At 36.9% G+C, this 23,616-nt stretch overlaps 1 protein-coding gene across 5 annotated transcripts in view; it reads left to right on the top strand.

The window, feature by feature from the left end:
- Positions 1–11,558, top strand: part of SORD (sorbitol dehydrogenase) — a 61,235-nt gene extending 49,677 nt beyond the window's left edge. For all 5 annotated transcript variants that reach the window (XM_075208140.1, XM_075208136.1, XM_075208138.1 and 2 more), the window contains 3 exons: positions 3,149–3,324; positions 10,562–10,683; positions 10,778–11,558. In XM_075208140.1, coding sequence (XP_075064241.1) covers positions 3,149–3,324; positions 10,562–10,683; positions 10,778–10,943 — 464 coding nt within the window. In that variant the 3' untranslated portion in view covers positions 10,944–11,558. The remainder of the gene's footprint in view (positions 1–3,148; positions 3,325–10,561; positions 10,684–10,777) is intronic.
- Positions 11,559–23,616: the final 12,058 nt, after the last annotated feature.

The raw sequence follows: 23,616 nt of genomic DNA, 5'->3' as shown, positions 1-23,616 counted from the left end.
CTATACAAACTACTACCCAGGCCCATTCCTGATATCCCCCACCACTCACAAAAGTTGATCAGACACATAGTAAATGCGACAACATGCCTCATAGCCGCCAACTGGAAAAACATCGCTCCACCCACTATCGCCAATACTATTCAGAGCGTGTGGACCACATATTGTATGGAGAGCATAACAACCGCACTTTATGACACCCCTAATGCTTTCCAGGCTGTCTGGTCGCCATGGACCGATCACTATGGAGCAACTCCCCCTTTAACCCTAACATATTCCGACTTACTAAACTCTCCTAACCCACCCTCATCCACATTAGAGACTCTTCTCTGGCCGACATCATTCCTCTGTTCTCACATTCAGTCTAAATAACCCTCCCACCCCCTTGCCCTGCCCCATTGTACGTCTTCCCCTGAAAAACATGGCGTATGGATATTCCTTGGCACACATAGGTTCATTTCCTCTGTTTAGAATCTACCTTTGCCTTCTGTGTTTTCAACCTTTTTTTAAGACTGTTCAGCATACAGGTATCTATGTAGCCAATGACTTATTATTATTTACGTTTGTGCCTTGTAAAAACCAATAAAATTTAAGTTAAAAAAAAAAGAAAACATTGATTGGTTAAGGGGGAAAATAAAGACAAAGTTTAAAAAACATTTACATATTACAGTGGATGCCTATATATAATTTCCCTTTCTCTTTCAAAGCTTTTTTTTCATTATATCCCTGTCTTTATTTCCCCCCATCAACCAATCAGTGTCTCTACACATTTGTACTGCTTTAATCCCGTAGACTATCCATTTGTTTAATGTCATTAGCCTTCCTAGTAACTCCAGTGTCGGATAACATTTTATATAAATCTCCCCTGCCTGTAACCAGTTAAATGGCGGTCATCACTACTTGTTATAGCCTGATACTGACCTGTGTGCAAATGCCAGAAGTTCCAGGGAAACTTATGTGGTTTTCATTAGAAACAGTGGGCCTGATTCATGTTTGTATTCCCATCCATTTGTGTAACGTATCTTGCGTAAAATATCTCTGTGCATGCCCAAAAACAGGCATTGCGGCAATGAACACAATTACATGGAATTCATGTCTGAATGCAAATAACACTTACGACTTGAAAGACGGAATGGGTAAAAGAAGTGTAAATGAAATGTAAAGCCATATACAATAAGGGAATTCCGACACAGATGCTACTGATTCAAGTCCTGTGTTTGTTTTATGTATGCTTGTTTTCAGCTGAAAATGCCAAGTAATGATGATGGACATGGCATAGTCATTTGATTGAAAAAGTACACATATGCATGGCAGTAGCTATCAGAAAAACACTATGCAAGATGTACATACAATGCATTTTTATATTATAATATGCATTGAAATCCTCTTTTTTCATGAAATTAATGTTAAAAAAATATTAGATTTGAAAATTACATTTGATATAAATTATTATATTGTTAGCTGTTATTTTATTCTATGATCAAAAGAAAATTTTACATATTCTTATGTGACCATTTTATTGTACAAATGCATGTGCGTATACTGCAGTCTGTTATGTGTGTTTACGCAAGGCAAGTACTGTTTAGGCAGAGCATACGTACATCCAGATTCAAATCAAAATTTTTTCTTAAGATACGCTTAGATTTGAATACAGTCAGAACTACACACAAGTCCTGTGCTTTTTTTAAACATACAACTTATGTTCAAGTTGCGTTCCGACATGAATTAGGCTCGATATGTTCCAGTTGCAATTAAATGTTTTGAAAGGGTAAGGCAAATACTTTTTAAACTCTTAGTATTAAGATGCTGGTTTGTTAAAAGTTTTTTTCATTACCTCCCTGCCTTTATTTTATCCTGCTTAACCAATCATTGTTTTCTGGTAGGTGTCATTGTTTGATTTGTATATTTTTAAATCATTGCACTAAATATTTTTACTACATGTTATCTCCACACCTTTGTTATGCTTTTATCCATTAGATGACTGTCAACCTGACTAAATGTCATTAGATATCCTAGTAACTCCAGTGTCAGATAACATTTTATACAATACTCCCTTCAGCCTTTAACCAATTAACCAGAAAGGATTCCTCCTTGTTGATTAGCCTGATATTGACCTATGTGCAAACACCAGAGGTTCCAGGGAATTGACATCTACCATTTAACAAGTTCAGGAAAGTTTTCCACTAAGCAAAAAAAAAAAAAATGTTTCTGCAAATTAACCTATATTTTCCAAAGACTGGAAATAAACCGTTAAGTTGTAACAAACTCAAATAAAATACACGTACTATAGAATTGCTATGCATAAAATGGTTAGGTAGGTTAGGTATGCATGCTATGAAATGTTGCCAATATGTGACAGATTTAGACTGTACTATAAAAATATTTAAGTTTTGTTGATTGATTTCAACATAACATGCATTCACTGTTATGGAATGAGAATATCAAGGAAATGAGTATTTCTACATCTTATTATTGAACATGTTTATAAACTTTTATAAAGTTTACTTTTCATTTAATTTCTTAGTGTGACGCAAACCTTTTTGTGTGCTTGTTGGGAACTATATTGATCTCCATAAATGTTTATGACTCCAATGCACTGTTGTTGTTTTTTTTTTTTTTATGTGGGATAAGTATATTAAAGTTTTACAGTTTTATGGTGTGTCTTGAATAGGAGTGGCCCTGTTTTTATTAAATATTCTGGACTTTTTCATTTAAAGTGGATCTGTCGCACAAAGATATGAAAGCATATTGTGCGATCAACCATTTAACATGAGACTCGTTTTGTGGTCTTTCAACTTTTCCTCTTGTGCAGGAAGACTGCGTTATCCTCCTAACTTTTGCAGTTTCAGAGTTACTGAACAGGCAACCACAGAAAGCCTCTATATTTTTCCCGCAGTTTTGAAGATTTAAGAATACTGCCCCAAAAATGTCTCTTCCTGACGACACAATAACAGTGGAGCTTTATGTGCCCAACATATTTTCAATTTATAAAGGCCAACTTTTAAATATGCTGTTCACATTTAGATTTGCAGTTTATGTTTAGACTTCCTAGATATTGCTTTGCTAATGACATGATTATCATATGTAACTCCTTTCTCTATCCATTAAATACTCTGTTTCTCGCTCTACTGACTGTGGAATCTTCCTCCAGATTTGTCATCCTCGCGACTAGAAAAAGCAAAAGAAGTGGGAGCAGATTTTGTTTTCCAAATCACCAGCGAGACACCCGAGCAGATTGCACGGAAAGTTGAAGACTTTTTAGGGTGTATGCCAGAGATCACTATTGAGTGCACTGGAGCTGAATCCTGTATTCAGACAGGGATCTACGTAAGTAGATTAAACAGCAACACTGCCCCAATTATATGCATGCCACAGTGATTTGTTTTATGATGATTTGTTTTAGTAATTTGTTGGCACTAGCAGTACACACCTAGTGGGTGAGACAATGACCAATATTACTGTTATGCCAGGTTCATAAACAGCACAGTAATCAAACACATTGTAATTAACATTAGCTGACGCAAAACAAATATTAGTACCAGTGGTTTTGGCAGGAATTTTACAACTTTCATGAAATAAGAATCTGTCTAAACCAAGAAAAAATGTCATATTGCAATTTGGTATATAATTGGATTATTTGCTATTTTGAAAGGAGTGTTCAATAAGTGGAGATTCATCTCATTTTTGATAATTTTACAAAACAAACATCACAGTACAATATTCCTTGTTGCACTGTTACTTTGACATTCTTTAGAATCATAACAACAATTTTATTGATTAAACTATTCAAAAGATATACCTTTGCTCAAATATTGCTTAAAAAAATATATATATATGTGGAATTCGGGTATGTTTATTTAATGAAGACTTTGGGCTAGATTTACTAAGCTGCAGGTTTGAAAAAGTGGGGATGTTGCCTATAGCAACCAATCAGATTCTAGCTGTCATTGTGTAGAAGGTACTAAATAAATGAAAGCTAGAATCTGATTGGTTGCTATAGGCAACATCCCCACTTTTTCAAACCCGCAGCTTAGTAAATCTAGCCCTTTGTTTCAAAAGTTTTCTAATTCACAGTAGTTACATTGTACTCCAAAATGTATAAGTCAAAGAAAGTACAGCACTCATGTATGGTACAAATTAGAGAATCAGTTATAATCCTGGTAATTTCCACCTTGTATAGAGTGCTTCATTTGGGAAGAATTAAGGTTCTAAAGAATGGTTTTGAGGACACCTACAAATGAGGCACACAAACTTGTTGCTTTAAGTACATTAATAGAACTTAAGTTTTCTAAAAAAGCATGCGCTTTTCAATATATAATTATATTTATATTCAATACACTATAGAAATACATCAAACATCAAACACGTAACCTTTCTTCCATCTCTTTCAAAATTGTTTAACTGCGCCTTATGGAATGCACGCCCTGTTTGTAACAAACTAACCTCCATCCATTACCTCTTCCTATCAAACAACCGAAACCTTATGAAAATAACAGAAACATGTCTCGCACACTCAGACACTGTCTCACCTGGAGCCATTTTATACGATGACTTCCAATTCACCGACACCTTCCTTGCCGGAAGCAGACAAGGAGGTGAGATTGGACTACCCCTTTGCCTACATTGCACATTCACAGTTCTACCAAATGACCCATCACTCGCATTCTTTCTGTGTGTTGCTGTGATCTATCGTTCCCCTTGACCGCACCTACAACAATTCTTGAACACTTCTCTGCTTGGCTTCCTAATTGCTTATCCTCTGACATTACCACCATGATCGTGGTTGACTAGAACATCCCTATTGATAATCCACATTCTCTTTGTGCCTCCAAGCTGCTCTCTCTAACTTCCTCCCTTAACCCCTTCTAGTGGACTGACTCTTCTACTCATCAGGATGGCCACTGTATTGATCTTGTATTCTCTAGACTAAGCTCACTTTCTGATTTTCTTAACACTCCTATCCCTCTCTTGGGTCATCACCTTTTGGCCTGCAGGCTCTCCTCCTTCTGCTTTAAAATTCTACCAAACTTCATACTCACAGAAATCTTAATTTGCAACAACTTCTCTTCACAATTTCTACATTCTTCTCTCCTGATATGGCGGTACTACATTTTAAACACATCCTAGCAGCAGCCCTTGATCAGTCAGTACCTGTCTCCTTTGCTCATTCCAACCAAACTAAAATCTGTATGCTCCCTGTCTCTACTGGCATTTTTCCATCATTATGTAAGGATGCAGCGATTGTTCCTAATCTGAAAAAACAGAGACAGTATTTAATGGATAGAAATAGGAGTTACATATGATTATCCTGTCATTAGCAAAGAAAATTTCTAGGAAGTCCAAACATAAACTACAAATCTAAGTGTCAATCTAAACTATAAATAGACACAAAACAAAAAGGTATATTTTGCCATTCACAAATATTCAAGTTCTCATACCTTAAAAGACAAGAATGTTTTAGTAGCTATTTTATACAAAGTTCCTGGCTGCGATTGTGTCATTTCTTTAGAGGGGCAGCCCAAAATTATGTTTCGTGGCGCCTTGTCCCCCAGTGTACTCGTAATGCACCTTCCCTACAGGATCTCCTGAAGGGGAGAAATAGAAAGTTGGAAGAATGTCCTGATCTCCCTGGAATCCGGGAGACAGACTGAGTTCGAGAGTCTGTCGGCAATTCCGGGAGAGTGGACAACTATGGTATAGAATCCCATTGCATAACTTGTATTATCAGCCTATTATATAATAATAGAGGCATTATAACAAAGGATATCTACATTTAGTCGAAAAAGCTAATTATTAAATAACATGGGAACCATTTTGAAATTATAGGAAATACTTATCACAAGGAATAGAAATAAATATTTGAGGATTAAAAGTTAAGGAAACACGTAACATTGAATATTATTTCACTATTTCTGATTAATTCACATACTTCTTGCATATACTGTGCATACTTTGCTTTTAATATTTCGCTGATTTTATCAGGGACTCTGATAAAATGTAAAGCAGTGTTTTACTGAATTGAAAGTAAGGATTGGTTATTTTAATTGTTGTCACATTCAATGTGAGTGTTCCCCATTATATCACACTCCTTTTCTGTTACAACTTTAATTTATTGTCTTTTATGTGTCCTCCTACATCTTATGCTAAATGTACTGATTTATCTTTCCGAATTTCTTCTCTACTTTTCTGCTATGCCTTTATATGAGTAGGCAGAGTTTCTTTTCATTGGTCTGTGGTAAAGCATCTGTGCTGTACCTTGTGCATTGGACACAATTTTATCCACAAAAAGAGTCACACCCCAGCATAATAAAAAAAAACCTCTGTCTGCTGATATAAGGTCATGGTAGAAACATACAAGAGGATGCCAAAAACAATGTATGTAGTGAAGGAATGCATTCACAAGACCTTAAAAATTACTTTAAAATGTTACAGATTAAGAATAGCAGTCACAATGCAACAATACATACATTATTCTACTTAAGTTATTGCTATACTAAAATAAGAGAAGAAGGGCAATGGAACATTGTACTGAGTTAATCATGGTATAATGCGGTATATAATCTTTGTAAACAAAAACCTCTTAAAGAGGAGTAATTTTCAAAAACAGAAATAAAAATGTAGCATGGCCACTGCTTATTTGTATACTTTGTCGTTGGACTGTGATGTAACATTGCCTCCAATGGTTACATTTTTAGGAAATGTGATCGATTGCTTTCTTGCCAACTTTTGCATAAGACACCTCACAAAAAATAGGATTTTTTTATGTGTCCTTAGGCAGCACATTTATTGGCAGTAAGTATATAGGGTTTTATAACAATCCACAAGTACATCTATACATTATGAACAGTGGCTTTATGACCTTAACACCTACAGATTCACATGATGTGTGATTTTAATATCAACAAAATAAAACTAATTATCCATGTGTAAGAGATCATATGATGAGATGTAGGTTACACCCACTTTTCTGCAGTGATTGGCCATGGTACAGGAGAAACCAAAAGAAAAATTAACGTTTTTTATTCCTAGAGCACCGTTCTAGTCAGCAAAAGCAGATATAAATGGAATGGATATAGTTGCTTTAATGGAGGGAAAGCGGATGTTAAACAAACAACTATTCTTTTGAATTTCAAGTGATAATTTACATTATGATTGGTTGTCAAAACAGCTTCTTTTATTAATAGTTGTTGCATCAGTCCTGATAAGATTGGGATTGCAAACAGCCTAATGAACCAATAGAGAGGAGTAAGGATAATATATGATTAGTATTTCTCAGCCCATCATAACACTGGTGGGTTGGTTATTTGTCTCTGTGGCACCCACTATACTCAAAGTAGAGAGACATGAAAATGACCCTTTTTCTGTCCTCATCTCTCCAACACTGGAAAGAAGAGAAGTCCTGTACCTAGTGGGCTTCATGAACCCTCTGCTTTTACACCCTTTCACAGTTTGAGTGAGGTATCTTTGCGAGTTATTAATTTACGAGATTAGTTATAAAAAAAAACATTGCTTCAATTTTCTCTAGTACTTATTGTTAATGTGGATCAGGTTGGCTATTGTGTATTTTGACTAGTCATTTAGAAATGTGTGAAAATACTTCTTCCTTCCTTCCTTCCTTCTTCTTTAATCCTGGCATCTCGATAATTATTGGACCATACAGTTCCGTGTATGAACAGGTCAATCTTGATACTGTTAGTGAGCTGCTCTTTAGCTAGATTCTGTATTGCTTAAGGATTCCTATCTCCTAGATGTTGGTGCCACATATGGATGCAGCTCATATGTCGGTCCTGCTGGGTAGTGGTTCTTTTTTGCACTTCAGCTGGTACAATTAATCAGTGATTTTGTTCTTTCTGCAAGAGCGTGTTTCCCTTTTGTGGTGATACAGCTGTCATTCTTGAATGTCACAATATGGCCTTGGGAGTTTCTTCACTGATAGCAATTTTCATTGCTTGTGCTGTATGTATGCATATATTAGCCCACAAGATTATCCTTTATTTATAAAGCGCTGTGATGTACATTGAGGGGATCATAACTCAAATAAACTACAGAACCGAAGAAGGGGTAGTTTACCCGTAGGATTATCAAAAGACTCTCCCCAGGTGCGCCATCTATATATGCATAATATGACCCTCCCCCCACTAAAGACACTCCCTATGCTTAACATATTAACACAAAATAATATGCACAATGCTTGCCTACCAGTGTATTTTCGAATTGGTCACACAATCTGTAATTAAAAATCATTGAGGTAATTTAATATTTTCTTAAATATCATGGGGTAAGCCACCAAATAATGGCAAATTAGACCTCTTATCACACTAGCCCAGTGTTTCCTAACCAGTCCTTCAATACTACAGTTCCGCCAAACAGCCAGGTTTTAAGGATATTCTTCAGAAAAAGTAACTTATTTAGTGTCTGTGGTCAAGCATGGATATCCTTAAAATGTGTTATGTGAGTTTGAGGACTAGAGTTGTGAACCACTGCACTAGCCCATATACAAAACTGCACATTAGAAATCTATATGAAGCAGCACAACATTAGTATCATCATCATCAGTTATTTATATAGCACCATTAATTCCACAGTGCTTTACAGAGAGTTCATTCACATCAGTCCCTGCCACAATGGGGCTTAGTCTAAATTTCCTAACACACACACGTCAATTTTGATAGCAGCCAATTAACCTACCAGTATGGTTTTGGAGTGTGGGAGGAAACCGGAGCACCCGGAGGAAACCCACGCAAACACAGGTAGAACACACAAACTCCACACAGATAAGCCCATGGTCGGGAATCGAACTCATGACCCCAGTGATGTGAGGCAGAAGTGCTAACCACTATTCTGCCCATAGTATAAAAAAGTTATGTGCAGAAATACCATCTGTGACCAAAACAAAACAATTAATTCAAATGGATTTAATAATGCATGGTACCATGTTTCCTCTACCAGACACATTTTCTTTTGAATCAATACTTTTTGACTTCAAATGTATCCTACCAGAACAGCTCCATTTTGGTATGCTTTACTTTTGGAACAGGTACATATATATATTCTAATATGCTGCATCTCAGCCTACTTTCTGTTTCAATGCTCATCTGGAGATTTCCCTATAGCCTTAGTAGGTAAACAATTTTATTGATAACCTGCTCTCATGATTGCTTCACCCTAATATGTCATTGGCATATCTACATCAAAACACACTTTGTCCACTTTCAACAGATAGTAAGAATTCTCTCCTCTGTAATACTATTCTGATTCAGGATGTATAGTACTGGGGATAACTCCATTCTTTTTTTTTCTTTTTGTTTTATAACATGTCTTGTGTCTTAGAACGTGTGTATTCAGTCCCATTATTTGCACGTACTATATTTGGCATCCTACCAAACTTGCTGCTTAATGTAAGCAAGATGTTTTGCATTTTTCTCTGGTACCTTATCCTTATTGTGAAACAGGTAGACTATTGTGTATTTTGACTGATCATTTAAATACTTCTTCCTTCCTGGTACCTCAAAGCTGGGCCTGATTATCATATAGGGTGCAGCATATGGTGCAATGACTTAGGATGAGGAGGGGCACAACATTTGTGAGAGTGCAAAGTTGTAACAGGGAGAGGTATAAACTGAAATTCATTTTAAAATATAAGAGATTAGTTGTTCTCCAAAGTAAAAAGAAAACATGAAAGAAAAATGTAGTAAGCTTTTAATCTTGACATATTCCCATGGTAATGGCTGAGTCATTCTTGGTCGGGCGCTTGAGCATAAGCGAGTACGAGGGACGGCGACAGGCACTGGTCTGCCAGCACCCTCCACCTTCACATCTTTACACTACATATCACTTGTTCATGCCTCCATTGTGCTAGTTCTAATTTTAATGACAACAGAATGAGTGACAAAGATTTCTGTGACCCATAAACATTAGTGGTCGCGAGGGGAAGTTTAGGGCGGGTCTGTTTTAGTGTGGAAGGCAAGGGGGTGCTAGCATCATATTACCCTAGGGCAGCCTGAACCCTTAATAAGGCCCTGCCTTGATGATTATCAGTCCATACACATCTATGTGTTACACGACCAGAGGCTGTTCAGCTCTGCTGTTGCTGGCTTTAAGATAAAATGTCCCTGCTCTTTTTTGTTTTGATCGGCTAGTACATATCATCATCTGACTGAACTGGTCAGTCTTGATACTGTTGTGTCGGGCAACCTGAAACATTTAAGGGGCCGCAAAGGTGTGGCCCTCTAACCTTCGAAAGGGCCTCACATTGACCTGAATCTCAGTAGTAAGTTAGAAAAACACATTTAACCAAAGAAAGAGACACCTATTTGTAATAACATATCAGCAGGCTTTTTAAACAAGTGTTACAAGCCTTAACAAGCAAATCTGACAAACCTAAGTGGAGCTGGGGGCTGCAGGTGAAGGCTTAGAGGGCTTAGGGGTTCCTATCCAATGACTACCTTTGTTGTATCTTTTTGTTGCCTATGGTTACAACTATGTCTAAGGATATAATAAAATGGTAAAATTCTCTCTTTGAACAGCTTATTAAGTGGATACTCATTATGATATTATTCCACAGGCAACGCGCTCTGGTGGGACTTTAATACTCGTTGGTTTGGGCCCTGCAATGGTCAATGTGCCAATTGTAAACGCAGCTGTACGAGAGGTTGATATCAGGGGCATATTCAGATACTGTAATACGTAAGTACTATATAACACAACTTTAAATATGTAGATAATAGTTGATTTCCTCTTCATGTAGGGTGGTGTAATTTGGATTTCTTGTTTATTTCAGATGGCCAATGGCTATATCCATGCTGGCATCTAAGAGAGTGAATGTGGCACCTTTGGTTACACACCGGTTTCCCTTAGAAAAAGCTCTAGATGCATTTCAAACCACAAAGAGGGGCGAGGGGGTGAAAGTAATGCTGAAATGTGACCAGAATGATCAGAACCCATAAAACAACAGACTATATTAATGTGGAAAGTCTCCTTAATATTCTTGATTTATCTTGTCTGTTCTGTTCTGGCAGTTTTGAACACCTTGCAATTTAATAACAATAAAATATGTATTTCGTATTTTTAAATATATGCACCATACACCATTTTATAGCTTTTTAAGCAGCATGTGGGGATCAACCACTTTTTAGTGAGAATGTAATGTTTCACTTTTTATTAAAAAAAGATTACTGCAGTTTATTGTTCACTGTTTAGTGAAATTATGATGCTATACAGCAAAACAGTTCAACATAATTATGTATATTCTATTTTAAGGGGCTTATATGTTCTAAAATAATGGTTGGGCTTCTCTATTTTTCTTCATTATTTCCTTAATGGTTTTTGAATCCTAATTGCAAAATGTGTTTACAAATGCACTGCGTTATTTCTGTCGCTACAATGTGCCTTTAATTATGTTTAAAATATGCTTATCTTGTAATGACCATTTGCAAAATGTTGTTCTTTTTATATCACCTTGTTTGCAATGCTTAACAGAATAATGAGACTTCTTTATGTACCTAAACTGAGTTTGGGTGGTTACTCATGACACCCACTAATAAAGTTTCTCATTCACTATCTACATGTCTAACTTTACAACTGGCATTGATACTCGTTAGATAAGCTCAGGAGTTACACTTTATATTGTGTTCAGGAACAAAAGATGACTTCTTATATTGATGCACACCACAAAGCACATATTTCATATTGAAATTTTCTATAATACTTATAGTGGAAAGTACATCTTATACGCACTCATAAATCTTGTAGGAACTCTTAGCATGATAAACTGGGAAAATTAGTGACATCTAAAAGCCATGGGACTTATAATGTATCAAATTTTAATACTGTTTCTTCATGAAAAGCAACCAATATAGTTCCCACAATATAGCAACACAAGTCACTGTGTAATATGGATATGGGAGTTCTTAGGAACTAACCAGTCCCAAAACAATCCTAGATCCAACTTTAAAAACAGAGAAAAAGCTCTGTTTAGAGTGAATGCAGAATACTGTGGGATGATACTCTCTGTAAGTCTTCCAGTGTCAAATAGTCTGGAAGTTAATTGTCCAATTTATTTATTCCGTGGTCTCCATTAAATGAACAGGATTGTCCCTGTGTTGCAGTAAACTGAGTCCCAAATGTAGGCTTTAAAGATTATTGACTCCACTCCTCACGTGTTTCTCTGGCGTGTTTCGTTTCATGAGGCTTTTTCCAATATGGATTACTAACTGCTGCGGGTCTGTATAAATTGTACTTCTCATTTCCATAAAACCCCACCTCTTGATAGGCTTTCAAAACTTGACTGACCTGCACAGATCCCTGACCTCAACCCCATTGAACACCTTTGGGCTGAATTGCAAAGCTGACTGCAAGCCAGGCTTTATCGCCCAACATCAGTGCCAAACCTTACTAATGCTCTTGTGGCTGATTGGATTCAAATCCCTGCAACCATGTTTAAAATTCTGATGGAAAGCCTTCTCAGAAGAGTGGAAGGGGACCGACTCCATATTAATGCCCATGGTTTTGAAATGAGATGTTCGGGTTCCAATTACTTTTGCCTATCTAGTATATATATGTACAATATATGCAAAACTTGCCATCTTTTACAAAACTTGATATTTAAGGCATTCTGTTTGCATTTGGTATGTAGCCAAGTACACACTATTTTCTCAGTTACAAGCAATTTTTAGCAAAATAAACTTGAAAGCGGTTTGCTGTGGTTTCCTTCAATAGCATTATAAATAGGAAGTCTGCTGTGTGTAGGAATATAACTCGTCACATCCACCAAATGATCACGTTATATAAAATATGTACAGTTCTTATAAGCTCCTAAAATTTGTACAACTATATTTGTTAATGTAGCTCTTTTATATCAACAAACTTGATTTTTAGGTTTTAGCGGTCCTTTAACCCCTTCCTGACTACCCACTACCTTTCTATATTATGGAGATGGACTATTGTTCTGAGGCTATGCAGAAAAGAGGCAGATAGAATTAGGACCGTGAGAGCTCACTGGTCCTGAGAGTAAACAGAAATAAAATACATTGCATCACACACTCATGCAAAAATGCATGAATGTTATGTGGAATAAAGGTCTCCCCAAAGTTTCCTAAATTGTAACAGCCCCTTGACTTTTGCCCTACTGTTTGCAACTACAGTCCTGTCACACTTCCATCTATAGAATCTATGCATTTGGGTATTTGTGGTGAGACATGAAATGTGTCAATCCTATACCCAGGAGATAAATATTTGGAGTATCCCTAATTGTGCAAAAGTTTCTAGGGGAAAAATTATGAAAAATAAAATTGTTTTCCTAGTTGTGTCTATTTGTTCTGTTATAATGCCCATAAAAATTATAAAATCAATTTGTGTATAATATGAAATAAAAAAGAAATTCTGTGTTAAATGGACAGAGTGATTATGTGTTTTATATTTTATATGAACTTTAGGTCACTCTATGTTTAGTTTTAACTTTGATTTAACAAAGTCAAATCTGTGGCTGAAAATCATTAATAGCAGTATTGGGAGTGTATTATTTGCTTCGTAGATATGGTCCTTGAACTATTGTCGAAAGCTTGTAGCGAAATAAATCATTGCCTGAAAATACAGCACTCCCTTTACAATGTGACACTGCAAGCAGTAGCACAATGATTAAGACACTGATAGATTTCAGAGGAATAATTTCTAGACCAGGGTTGGTCAGGTTTTTTTGTTTTTTTTTGGAAGGCCATACTGGAGATAGTGCTCATTTCAGTAGGCCACAATAAAACTTAACTTGCTTTAATATGTAAAATAGGTAGAATTTACTAAAGAAAACAAGGGAGCTCTCTGCTGTTATATCATAGTTAAGTTATAAGCTACCTCTCAAGATTGTTGAAAAGCCAGTAGGGTTGTGGCCTTCTCATGTAGTGAGTTTGGTCGTGTCCCATAGAGCCATTTATCTGAATGAAACTCAACTATTCTGACTTGCAAATACAGGTGAATTGGGAAACCAGGACAGAGACACTCTCTGTATCTGTTCTGCTTCATACAACTATATGTTGTGCACCAGTGTTCTAGAGCAGAGATAGAAATGTAAATAAAAAAATAAAGCAATACAGGCAAAACAATAAATCAACATAATAATATAACAACTATAGTACATTGTAAAGTAGGACAATATATATATATATATATATATATATATATATAAACTATTTACAACTTGGAGAGGATATAAACACTTTAGAAATAGAATATGTGTAGTAGTATCATAAATTGTTTGACTCAAACAACTAACTTTTTGGAAAATTATGTTAGGTCGCCAGATATAGATGTCAGTAGATGAGTAAATAGAACAATAGTGATATATACACCGATCAGCCACAACATTAAAATCACCTGCCTAATATTGTGTAGGTCCCCCTCGTTCCGCCAAAACAGCTCTGACCCATCAAGGCATGGATTCCACAAGACCTCTGATGATGCACTGTGTGCTATCTGGCATGAAGACATTATCAGCAGATCCTTTAAGTCCTTTAAGTTGCGATGTGGGGCCTCAATGGCTTTGGCTTGTTTTTTCAGCACATCCATAGTTGCTGAACAATTTTTGCGGTATGACAGGGCATGTTATTATGCCGAAAGAGGCCAATACTATCAGGGACTACCCTTGCTATGAAGGGGTGTACTTAGTCTCCAACAATGTTTAGGTAGGTGGTACGTGTCAAAGGACCCAAGGTTCCCAGCAGAACATTGCCCAGAGCATCACACTGCCTCTGCCACCTTGCCTTCTTCCCATAGTGCATCCTGGTGTCATCTCTTCCCCAGATAAATGCAGCACTTGCACCTGGCCCTCTACATGATGTAAATGAAAACGTGATTCACAGACCAGGCCACCTTCTTTCATTGCTCCATGATCCAGTTCTGAAGCTCATGTGTCCATTGTAGGCACTTTTGGCACTGGACTGGGGTCAGCCTGGGCACTCTGACCGGTCTGCAGCTATGCAGCCCCATATGCAGCAAGCTGCTATTGACTGTGTGTTCTGACAGCTTTCTATAATAGCCAGTGGTAACTTTTTCAGTAATTTGTGCTACAGTAGCTCTTCTGTGGGTTTGGACAAGACGGACTAGCCTTCGCTCCCCATGCACATCAATGAGCCTTGGTCACCTGTTTACTAGTTGTCCTTCCTTGGACCACTTTTTGTAGGTACTAACCACTGCATAACGGGAACACCCCACAAGACCTGTTGTTTTGGAGAAGCCCTGACCTAGTCGTCAAGCCATTACAATTTGACACTTATCAAGTCACTCAGATTTTTATGCTTACACATTTTTCCTGCTTCCAACGCATTAACTTCAAGAATTGACTGTTCACTTGTTACCTTATATTTTGCACCCCTTGTCAGGTGCCATTGTAAAGAGATACTCCGTGGTATTCACTTCACTTGTAAGTGGTTTTAACATTGTGGCTGTGTGGTGTGTATGACCACCTGCAGTTTACTATATGATGCTGTTGCTAGTCAGAAATATATAAATACATACAGTATATCACTGTGATCTTGCTTATCAGTCATCCACGATTTCCGTGTGGAGAGCAGACACCACACAGCAAGTGTCAACTATGGAGTTTATTGTTGGCATGTAAAGCAGATTCAGCTTTGTCTACAAAAAATATTAGTGACTAGGTATTACCCATCTTGACTAACAGATCTTATCGTTCCTAAAATGATGCCCATTCAACAAATATGATGACATCCATTCTGTATCATTTTTGCTCTTGTGCCTGCTGATTGCCTTTTTGTTTTGTGAAGTTATGTCACTAGATTGTTGCGCATCGTGCACAACTGACAAATGTTTGCCACCCTTTAACTTGGTTTTATTTCTAAAGAAGTTGAATGGGAGAGTAGGAAGCATCAGCACCACTTTTCTTCATTACCAAGGGTTCTATCATTGCTTCTTTTTTTCGTAAAATGTTAGTAGCAATATAGGCTATTACACTATTTTTTTGCCCATGCCTGATTTAGACGTATCACTTGGTGGTAAATTTGCATCCTCATCTGACCTTTGAGCATAGGAAGAGAATAAATGTTCATACTTATCATCCCTCTGAGGATGAATATCACATATTCTCACATTGATGAGATCATCATGTTCAATGTACTTTGTTTACACTGTTGCTAGTTCCTGGAGTATTGCTCATAAAATCAACAAAGGTGTAACTAAATAAAATTCAGTGTTACAATTTGATAAAGGGGATGATAGAGAGTCACACATTTTTAATCATCTGAACTGCCAACATGGGCTAGTCAGTACATACTTATGCTATCAAGTCATCACTTTCTATGAAGTATCTGACAGTTAATACAATAAATAAATAAGAGCTTTAATGGGAGGGGATAGACAGATTGGCTAGTGATAGTGACAAGTACAGAAAAATTGGGTTTTTGCACCAATCACTGTATTGTAAAAAATGTATGAGTTGAGATGTATGTATCGCTGGTATATTTGTACATTTAAGGTGAGATCTGTAAATTTTGATCAAGTCTCCTATTTCTTTAATGATTTATATGGCAATTTGCAAATCTCTTAATCTACTAAGAGGGAGGATCTATTAAACGGAGATTTCCAAAATTGGCATGGAAATCTCAAGAAATAATCTCAGTTGTTTGAGACATTTGAGATTCAATGAAAGCGAAATAAGTGAAATGTCATATTCATTTCAATGGATAATGCATTTACATGGACTCAAAACTAAGTAAATAAATATTTCTTTTAAAACAGTAAAAGGTTAAATATTATTGTTGAACTACAATTCCCAGCAACCATTGACAGCCGTTGTTTGGACATTCTATCTTTTATGGAACTACAATTTATTCTCTGTTAATATTACATATCCTTTGTTTTTGATTCTGAATCCATATTTTATATCCTTTTAAATAATAAAATTAAAATAAATGACATTGAAAAAATTACTGAAGCCCTAGACTTAATATTTTGTAAAAAGGCCTTTGGTCAAAATAACTGCAATCAACTACTTCCTATAGCCATAGGTGAACTTCCTACACCTCTCTACTGGCAATTTTGCCCAGTCTTCTTGTGCAAACTGGTCCAGTTCTCCCAGATTTGAAGGGTGCCTACTCCAAAGTAGTGTTTTCAGGTCTCTCCACAGGCATTCTTTAAAATATAGGGCTGCACTCATCACTGGCCTTTCCTGGGAGTTTTTTTGAAGTTTGATTGTCGTGCTGGAAGACCCATGACTTCAACAGAGACTCAGCTTTCTGACCCTGGCTTCTACATTGTGCTCCAAAATGGTCTGTTAATCTCCAGATTTCATGATGTAGTCGTTCAATGCATCCAGTGCCAGATGCAGCATAGGAACCCCAAAACATCACTGAACCTCCTCTGTTTGACTGTAGGGAATGTGTTCTTTTCTTTCAAAACTTCATTTTGCTTTCTGTAAAGGGATGAAGTTTTAATTTAGTCTCATCTGTACACAGAACATTCTCCCAGAAGGAATTTGGCTTGTTCAGGTGTGTTTTGGCAAACTCCAGTTGGGCTTTATTATGTCTCTCTCTCAACAGTGGGGTCCTCATGAGCCTCCTACCATATAGTCCCCTTTTCATTGAGTTGTCGAAGGATGAATCTGTTTGCCAATTGATCAAGGTGCTTCCACCACCATTTGAACAGTCATATGTTGCAATCTTTAATCAAAATTTCTCTTGCAGTCACATCCAGGGAGAGCTCCTGGATCTGCAAAAAGCAATGAATGGGTTAATCCAGGGTGGATGCATTTGTTGATTACATCTTCAATAATTAGGCTCCTTTGTTGAGATCCATAGAGGAAATATGCAGGCATAGTGGAGCTGGTGGCTTATCTGCAAATATAGTGGAGCCGTTGCTTGGAGGGGTCCCTTAGGTAGATTGTCAGCGTCTGATTCCTGATACAGCCCTGGAAGATAAGAGCAGCCCATTGGAGAACCAGAAAAGTGAGTGCCATCCTGTACCCAAAGATAATGAGTGGGAAAACTGGAGCAGAATTAAAAGGACATGCCCGGAAACTGGAGGGGAGCTTGAGTGGTGAAGATCATGAAAGATGGAAGTCAGGACTGAATAGGGTTTATGGCTCCTGCTGGACTGATCAAGAAGCGAAGGTTACATCAAAGGACTTAAGAGGCCTTGTTCCCTGCAGGTCTTGTGTAAGTTTGTGCCCAATAAAAGTGAGGTGACATTGAAACAGAACTGCTGTCTTTCAAACAGCACGGGGAGAGAAGGCATACTGTCATCACACTGTGCAAGTGGCAGATTCCACAGGGATTGGCTCCAAAATGACACTTGCTACCCTTTGTATTATTTTGCAAATGTTATTGTGTGACCATTAACCAGGTGTAGCATTGCTTGGTGAAGGTTTGTGTTAAATATATTTTATCCTACTTTATTCAGTTAATTTCTAGGCGTGAAAATATTTTTCCAATACTGAAAGCAGGTGATAGGCTGAAATAGGACTTGATGTTAGAGTTGCTGCCAGTTAACGTTGTTTATACTCTCTGCCAAGGGGTGCCCCGGTAATGTGCCATGGACCACTACTCTTGTGTCAGCTTTCATGTCAAAGTTCTGTAAGTAGAGATAAGAGAAATTTTCAAAACTGTTCTGTGAAATATGTCCCTCATACTACAGTTGACCACACAATTTTGCATGTTACACTAGCAGAGTAAGAAAATTGTGTCAATGGAACTATGCACCATGTGGAATTACCTGTTCTGTTGCAAAACTTAATTCACAAAAAAAATCACCACAGTTTTGCTCATCTCTACTGGCAAGGTATGGGGACTTTTACATATGTATCTGTGAATGTTTTATTAGCACTTTTATTTATTTTAGGTCCAGTGGTCCTAATCGTTATATATTACAAAATAGCACTAACAAAAGTTGTTTTTTTATCCTTTTCTATCCTACTTATTAAGAACTTTATATAGAAATAGAGTTCTGTTTAGTTACATGCTTTATATGCTTGACTCTCCTCATATTTAAAGGAATTCACTCATAATTTCTCTAAAGCTCTGACACTATTATATATGCATAATGAATTCCTAAACAACTAAAAACCTCCACATTGCATGTGGTTATGCCTGGCTCTCTCTAAAGCTTGCCATAAGATAATATAATTTGACCACCCATTTGTGAACAATAATCGTGACAGTCAACTCTGGGGTCAAATGGATCGTGCCATGTGTGGCCACATTTACTGCTGGCTGCTTATAGAGTACACAACCCTAGCACAGTAACAATAACGCTGAGGCTAGTGATATATGTGAGGTGGGCAGGCAGTAGCTGCACAACTCCATGTCTCCTCTCCAGATCCATCTCTCTTCTCCAATTCCACGTCTTTTCTCCAGCTCTATGTTTTCTCTCACAAGGTCATATTACATTATAATTTTTCAAAGCATTGGTTTACTTAACATTGGAAACAAAATAAAAAGCATTTACTTATCATTTCAAACCATTGTAAATGAGAAAAATTTCTTATCAGCAATTTTATTAATTAGAATTTCAAATACGTGGTATACTTACTCCAGTGTAGTTGTGATATACAGTACATCGTTAGGATGACTAGATCATGGAAAATTGGATTCACAGAACAGAGACGGAAAACTTTAAGTAAAAATGAATACATATTGCATCTCCAGGTATTTCAAGGCTGTACACAATAGTGATCCTAAGGGACTGAAAATATGGGAATCAAACAAGTTACGGAGATAATAAGGGGTGGAGACAGGTTTGGCTGCTTATGTAGACACGAAGCATTCTGGATGCATCATCTAAATACTTTGCAATCAGAAGGCTTAAATGAAGCTATATATCTCAATGGTATTATTTAATGAAGAGTGGTATAAAATATCCTATGAATTCTCAGTATATGCTGGGAATGCAATATTTATATTTATATCCTGACTAACATGTGGCTATGGAAATGCCAACCATGCCTAAAAGGGGAAGATTGTGTTTCTATATATCGGCACTTAACACCATAGAATTATATCCCTGATAAAAGCAAAGTGAGCCATCTAGTCTTTTTTTTATAACATTTTGAGTACAGAAAATAATAGTGTAGTATTTGCATTTCATTAGCAAAAGATACTACCTATTCTAATGTGTTTTTTTCTTGTTGTTTTCTAAATATATTATTTTAATGAATATCTTAGTAATGGCTGGTGGCTAAACCTTCCATTAGATAACTTACTCTGTTAGGGATATTTGATCAGTACTTGGGTATAACCATCTGATTTAAGAGTCAGATAACAACTGGCATATCATCAAGGTTAAGTAAAGCCATGTCATTTGACATCAGTATGCACTGACTTGTGCTTCTGTTATGATTAATAGTTTGATCAATCTATGTATTGGGTTACCAAGGGAATGAGATTCCCAGTAATATAACTATATGATTGGCTGAGTCACTCATGTATTCATATCTTATGTTCCTGCTACGACTGCAGGTCCAATTGGTCTGTGTGTTTTGTTATATAACCTAGGAAACCTGAGTTACTACAACAAAGACATACGATAGACCAACAGGCTCAGGTAAATGCAATTCTGTTGACTGGAGCTATTTGGTATTTACTGATATGGGGATTGAGATATAGGGGTTAATTTATGAAAGATTGCTCATGTTAATTTTCATTTCTTATTGCAATGATAAGAAATGAGTAATCGTGGCAATTTATTAAAATTGATTAGCTGGGACAGTGACTCCCAACAAATAATCTATAGTAAAGTGATCACAATTGTGATCACTTTACTAACAGGCTGTTAATGGCATGGTTGAATTTGTGATGGGGGAGCACGAAGCCTACTGAGGAGGGATCCGAAGATCCCTCTCTTGCGATGATCTCCCTATAGGTTATAACGGTTAATACTACCGGGATCAAGCTCCGAATCTCGGAGCTTAATAATGCGACACTGGCACACTTCGGTTGATGCACACACGAACATCATCTTTCTTTTTAACTTTGCTTTTATTGTCAGGATGGCAAAGTAATTTATAGTATAAAGTTGCATACACTTTTTTGTGACCCTAACGCTAAAGTAGCATAGATCAGCTCCCTAGACTCCGGTCACTGTCTGCCATAGGTCACACACATAAAAGAAAAAGTTTAAATAGTTTACACTCCTCCCTCAGCCCTAACTTGATGAGCAGATCACACTCCCATCTTTCCTTTAAAAGGGAATTCTTTTCAGATGCTCTGTTAAATTGCAGACACACCCTGTCAGATTGCTGTGGAAAGGATGTCTTTTAAACCCCTTCAAAACATATGTTAAATCAGGCTCTTCACTATTATCTTGTCACACGTACGTTTCCACCTGTATCTCTTTAACTTCGGCGAACTACTGTACAAATATGTATTTCTATTTGCAGCCTTTCTCTGTAGATTGCCAGCTAAATACCTATCTCCTCTTTTAGAAGCCTGTAGCAAACATCTCCATTTGTCACAATAAATAGGGCAAAATCGCAGTGCCCATAGACACCTAAGGGAACTGGGTATGCGATTGAAGAGGCTGGGAAAGTAGCAGATATCTCCAATCTTAATAAATAGCCTATTACTATTTCAATGTGATTATAGCTTGATAAATAGGCTGCATAATAGGCTATGGCAGGTCAGGTGACTGGGGGCAACTCGAGTCATCATAGAGCCTGTTCAATATAAGCTTTCATATGGAAGGTGTTTCCTATTTTTTTCATGATGACATCAAAATTCAATATTAAATAAGTATGTTTTATGTCTTGTTTTATGTCATTCTTTGGTACTCATTAAACATATGACTATCTTTTTTTCTTATTTTTACGTAACAGTTTTTATTGCATTTTTAAGTAATGCTGAGGTGGAGTATTCCTGCCCCGCAGTTTCCATTTTGAAACTTCTATGAACATTCACAATCACCAGAGATAATAATGGGGATGTAGGTTCTTTCCATTTCTGTGCTAAAGCTGCACTAGGGCCAACAAGGATATTTCCAGCAACATATTTGTGGTGGGATGGGAAAGTAACAGAATGATGCAAAAATGATGCAAATCTTGTTGATGCAATAAATGATGCAAAAGGACCTTTTCATGTGTTATCACCATGTTGGATCCTGTAACACGCGTAATGAGACTGGTCACATCAGTCCAAAGAGGTTTTACAATGGAACAATCCCAAAACACATGTAATAAATTACCTATAACACCACATATTCTCCAACAATACTGTGAGTGGTTAGGCCATATTTTGTGTTGTCTGGGTGAGGTGAGGTACATTCTATTTATCATTTTAATTAGCCTTTTGGAATGATTAGTGCATTTTGGTGACTATCTCAAACATTCTCTCCCAGTCATCCTCTGAGACAGTAGTCCCCAAGACAGCCTCCCATTTTAATTGGGGCAAAGATTTACTTGTTTTTTTCACCATTAAAATGAGGTTATACCGGTAATACTACCCTTATGGGTTTGGGAGCTAAGTCTAGAAACAATTACAGTAGGCATTGAAATAAGTTGGGATCTGTTTGTGAAGAAGCTGTGGATTTAATGTCTTATCTAAATAAATTTATAGAAATCATTGGAAGAGATTTGAAATTGTTCCTATAGTTTCGAAAAGGCCATGAGTGTTCAATCTAAATACTAATCATAAACAGTATTAACTCCAGACAAATGCCAATTATGTAAACTTAAGTTTGGTACAAGTTTAGCAAGGCTCAGTAGAGGAAAATTAAGAGAGGGTACCAAAAGGTCCTCAGTAATTAGGTCTATCTTTTGAGGAAGCCAAAATAGATCAGTTAGGTGAAAAGAATAATGCATATAATTTTCTAGACTCACCCACGGCTTCAACCGGTGAGTAGCAAACCTATCATTCAATTGGTCTATTAAACAGGCCAAGTAGTAATTTGGAAATTCAAAGCCACCATCTGACTTGGGAAGGGACATATGTTATCTGGCTAGTACTGCTTTATTATTTTTCCATTAAAAGGCTGTCATCACATAATAGAACTTATTTGGAAAAGCGGTCAGAAGTAGACACAGGATAGTTCTGAACAAGTATAACACTTTGGGTAACAGCATAATTATTATATCTGCTATTTGACCTAGCCATGAGACTTCATAAATCATACAATCCTTGGTAAGACTGGTTAAGGAGTTCAATAAGGGTATGTAATTTTTAGTTACGATATCAGCTTCTGCAACTGGGATATGAATCCCCAAATAAGTTAAATAGATTTCTTTCCAAGTATATTTAAAGCTATCTTTGAGTTCACTAAGTAAACCTGTGGGTATCGCCTTAATTTTGGTAGTGTTAAGTCTATCGAAGGATGCCACTGAATATTCTATGAGGGTTAGATGGAGGGACGGAAAAGAAGTCTTGGGGCTCGTGACGAAAAGCAATTTATTGTCCACAAACAGGCGTAGTTTATGCTGTGTGTTGTGAAGAGTAGCACTGTGGATATCATTAGGCAATCTAATCTTTTCTGACAATGGTTCAATGGCAAGCACAAATATAAACGGTGATAAGGAACACCCCTGATGAGTACCATTAGTAATATTGAAATTGGAGAAAAGGAAACCGTTACTGAAAAGACGAGCTGAAGGCTCAGAGTGTAAGGCCAAAATGGACTGTAGTTATTGTTCTG

Source organism: Mixophyes fleayi, chromosome 4 (genome assembly GCF_038048845.1).
Source record: "Mixophyes fleayi isolate aMixFle1 chromosome 4, aMixFle1.hap1, whole genome shotgun sequence".
NCBI lineage: Eukaryota > Metazoa > Chordata > Amphibia > Anura > Limnodynastidae > Mixophyes > Mixophyes fleayi.
Note: the sequence above shows the minus strand (reverse complement) of the source record. Positions and strands in the feature narration are given on the sequence as shown.